Raw genomic sequence first — 4,493 nt, forward strand, 5'->3', positions numbered from 1 at the left:
AATTGTGTTCTGATAAAATTTAATATTATACAGGGTATTATTTAGTTCTGCAGCTTCGATACATAGCCTCTCAATTTATGGTTGGCCGGTGGATATTAAGGGTTTGTCAGTTGGTGACAGTCGCACAGAAACATTATACTCCATTTTAAGTATGTTTTTAAATGTAACAATACAGTTACTAGTTACAAAAGAATTTGTAGCTTGACATCCACAATTTTACAGCGGGTCTAGAAAATTTGTCAGTGTGTGAAGGTGTTGGTTCAGAGGATATTGGGAGTAGTGAAGTTGTTAATTCACACCCTATGCTTAGTTGGAATGGATCAAACATTTTAACCACAGTTACTTATCGTTCATTGTCATGCAAAATATGTAAGCATATACATTAAACTAAGTGCAAAACATAATTCTAACATAGAATGCCTATGCAGATAGTGATTCTCCAACTACCACAATCTGTAAAGCCTGCTCTGCACATAATAATAAAAGACGAACATCAAGTAACAATACTTTGATAGCATTTTCCAACCTCGATGAAGTAAGTAATTGTTTTTGGGAATGAAATGGATTGTTTTAAGTATGGTAAATTTTTTTCAGTCTGATGATATTGACAAAACCTCCAGTTTCTTTGAAAATGAAGTTGTAGTTCCAACAGATTTTCACTGTTCTGTACAGGTACTTATTTTGGGTGTTTCTGTGTAACAGGAAAATATTATGTGTCCATTTAAGGTTAACTCCACTGTTTTGTAGACTATATTTACAAATGAGGTTTCTTCGTTAAACTCCTGGCAAAAACTTTTCATTGACCAGCAAGTAAAGAATGCAAACTCTTCTTCATCCGGTCATCGGTATATGCTTGATACTGTATTTCGTGTTTTAAATATTAACTTCATTTTGTTGTTCTCAGTTACCATCCAGATGTTGTCCGCTGGGCAATTGAACTGTTTAGCAGATCACCTTCTGCATATGAACACCTCCGAACGACTGGAGTTTTAACATTACCAGCTAAGAGTACAATTGCTTCTTATCGGTATGGGTTTCTTATTTTTTCTGGACCAGTGTCCTGCATGTCTAAACTTTTTTACTTTAGCAATAGCATTTCACCTGAACCTGGTTTAAATACAAAGGCCCTGGAAGAAATAGAAAGGGTGGTTAAACTAAACGGGAATTTATCTGCATATGTGACACTCGATGAAATGAAAAGTAAGTGTTTTACATTATGGACAATGTGTTTAATAAGTAATATTTTATATTATTGTAATTCTAGTTCGTGAAAATTTAATCATCAAAAATGGAAAGCTGATTGGTTTTGTTGATTTTGGAAAAGATCTTGTTCAAACCAAGTCACAGCTTGCAAGTCATCTTCTAGGTAAACTGCAGACTATTTTTATAGTCATTGTGATTCACCAGTTGCTTCTATTTTTTCTGTTTAGTGTTCTACCTCCGATCAAGCGATCGCGAAATATCTATTCCCTTGGCATGGTACCCAACCCACAGTACACCACCCCATGTTCTAGCCATGTTGTTTTGGCAACTTCTCTGGGAGTGTGAGTCGAGAGGAGTTCAAATACATGCTGTGGTGTGTGATGGACATCCCAGCAACAGAACTTTTTTCAAACTCATTGCTTGCCGTCCTTTAAATGTGTCAGGCCCAGATTTGTACACAGCAATCAATCCTTATGCATGTGACAGGCATATATTTTTATGCTCTGATCCTTCACATTTGCTGAAGGTATGGTGCCAATCAGTATTTGGCTGTTATCAAAATGTTCATTAATTTCCATGACTGTTTTATTTCCACAGACTGCACGTAATTCACTGTTCAGTTCAAAGCCTGGTGGTTCTAGGTATATGAACAACAATGGTGACATACTCTGGACACACATCTTATCAGTTTATAAGACTGAGCAACAAAACCTCATGCTTAGCAGATGTCGTTTATCTTCAGCACATATATACCTTAACTCCTACACAAAAGTAATTATAAGTTTATAATAATTTAATTAACTTATTTTTAACATGAATAATTCTTAGATGAAAGTGAACTTGGCAAGAGAGGTTTTAAGCTGGAGTGTAGGAAAATGTTTAGAACAAATACCTGCTGCTAATGCAACCGCAAAATTTGTTTTGCTGTTTGCCAAGTAAGATAGCCTGTAGAATCCACACATCTAAATAACTAATATAAACTAGATATAATAAGTCAATTCAATTTATAACTAATTTTATAAGGTTAACGCATAATGATTTAGGATATAATAGTGGGCAATAATAACTGTAATAGCCATTTCTACATTGCAAATTGAAAGTGTTATTATATTATGTTTGTTGTAGATGGTTCGATATTATGAATTGTAGTCGATCCAACCCAATTAAAACGATAATCGGTTAAATTGGTTGGAAAATGATTTTCTCAACTATCTTTTGGAATGGGAGGTTAGATATTTCTACTATGAATGAATGTAACTTACTTTATCCTCGCGTGGCCAAAAAAAGACAGTCGTTATAACACGGATGTTTTGTTTCATACACCTCGTGCCAGCTTATATGTTGCTTTGTGGGTAATTATTTTTTTTGCAGATTTTTTTATTTTTTTTATGTGTGGCTAATAATTTGAACAACCAATTAGTGACCACTGGGTTGGAGCAATTGCCATTAGGTGTCTTGCCCAAGGACACATTCGCCCACAATGGTAGCAACTAGCAACAATGAGCCTTGAACCCATTACCTCTGGGTTAAAGGCAGGTGCACTAAACAACTGTGCTATGGCGCCAGTACTAACGTTCTTACGACCTAATTTTGCAGAGGCTGGTCAATGAAAACCACCCAAATGAGCGTAAAAAGAGGTTAATGGCACAGCCGACTTTTGACGGTCTCATTTTTTTAACGAAAAATTATATAGCTCTGGTAAAACAGCTATTAAATGCAGGCAGTAGTTGTGTTTGCCTGAATGTGTTCAGCCAAGATGTTCTCGAGGCAGTGTAACTTGGTAAGTAGGATTTTGCTGTCGAAACTTATTTCATTATGCTAAATTACTAATCTTTACTTTATATAGAGAACTATTGGCCGGAGGTCACAGAACCCAGATGTGTTTCAGTCTGGTTATGGGCTGGAACACATCACAACTCGCAAAATTATAAAAAAAATAAAAGGAGGGAATACTACTTTTGGGAAAAAAAATGCGTGGACAGAAGTCTGTGAAGAGCCCATAATAAAAAAGAAGAAATGGTAATGATAATATCCATATATATTGCTTTGGTTTAAGGTCGCCCCGAAGACCCTTTGTATTCTTATTGGAGCATTTTAACCATTTTTGCAATAATCGTTTAGCAAAGGTATAGAATAATACACGCACATATAAATCCATCATATATCGTAGAATACTGCTTACTATTTCGTTATCCATAAGTTTTAGGGATAACTTGTTTAAAAGTGTAATATATGATGGATGGGCATATACATTTTGTAGAACTTCATTAAAGTTAATAGATTTTGGCATGTTATTGTGACATTTCTTGCTGCACTTTAAATATACAATTTGCAATAAGGGTGCATAAACTCCACTGATTTTTACTTCAATGCCCCTTTTACCTTTTCCATAACTGGTATTAATTTACCATTTGGTGATTCTTGGCAAAACTCTTGCGCAATTATTGAATTGTTAAATCTTTTTAAAACCTTAAAAATAACATATCCCCCTAAATATTCAATAATATCTTTTTCCAGCTCGTTTATCTCATCTGCTTGACTAAGTTCCTCATTGGTTATATGAATTTCAGACTCATTTAAAATTATAGTTAAGACATCCAGCAAATCTTTAGGGCACTTAAAAGTATTTGAAGAAGCTTTAAATAATGAAGATGCCTCACCACACACTTGAGAATACTTTTTGACTAGATCGTTTTTATTTCTTGTCTTTGCAAAATCTTTAATCCAAAGACCTATAACTTTTTTTCCTTTTTCAGAGAAACGAAAATGGCTAAGAGCCAGCCAAAACGGGTTGGTTTCAAAATCTTCTACAACTGGCTGTGCTAAGCAAGCTTCTGTCTCATTAGTTTCCAGACACGAATAAAATTCTATTACCACATTAATGTGCTCCATATTATAATGCGCTTCTTGCGAATTGTATTCCATTATGCATGGATTCAGTCTGCAAGTATTTCACATGATGTTTTGATAAAACAGATACGAGGTATTAAAAAACCTCTATTCGATAAAGCAAAATAGTTCTGGATATCAAAACCACAGAAATATGCAATAAATTAGGTAATAAAACCATTATTACTGCTTCAAATCTGTATTAACGCGAAACATCCTGTACATATACATTAGTATCGTGGTAAAAATAACGTTTCTTCGCCCACAACTACACAGAATTTTAGTTAAACCTGTACGAACACTGCTACGTAATTGTTTACCGCCGTAAATTACGTTAGGAGNCAAAGAGAATAACGAACCTGTCATGCGTGACGGAGACAATGGAGTGAGGAGCTGGACTA

The 4,493-nt window shown here is 34.8% G+C and overlaps 1 protein-coding gene across 1 annotated transcript in view; it reads left to right on the top strand.

The window, feature by feature from the left end:
• Positions 1-4,081, top strand: part of LOC100183340 — a 5,323-nt gene extending 1,242 nt beyond the window's left edge. The window contains exons 3-13 of the mRNA XM_026837788.1: positions 416-535; positions 595-672; positions 748-845; positions 905-1,200; positions 1,265-1,366; positions 1,431-1,729; positions 1,801-1,974; positions 2,032-2,138; positions 2,329-2,430; positions 2,800-3,222; positions 3,960-4,081. Coding sequence (XP_026693589.1) covers positions 416-535; positions 595-672; positions 748-845; positions 905-1,200; positions 1,265-1,366; positions 1,431-1,729; positions 1,801-1,974; positions 2,032-2,138; positions 2,329-2,386 — 1,332 coding nt within the window. The 3' untranslated portion in view covers positions 2,387-2,430; positions 2,800-3,222; positions 3,960-4,081. The remainder of the gene's footprint in view (positions 1-415; positions 536-594; positions 673-747; positions 846-904; positions 1,201-1,264; positions 1,367-1,430; positions 1,730-1,800; positions 1,975-2,031; positions 2,139-2,328; positions 2,431-2,799; positions 3,223-3,959) is intronic.
• Positions 4,082-4,493: the final 412 nt, after the last annotated feature.

Source organism: Ciona intestinalis, unplaced genomic scaffold (assembly GCF_000224145.3).
Source record: "Ciona intestinalis unplaced genomic scaffold, KH HT000018.2, whole genome shotgun sequence".
Classification (NCBI taxonomy): domain Eukaryota; kingdom Metazoa; phylum Chordata; class Ascidiacea; order Phlebobranchia; family Cionidae; genus Ciona; species Ciona intestinalis.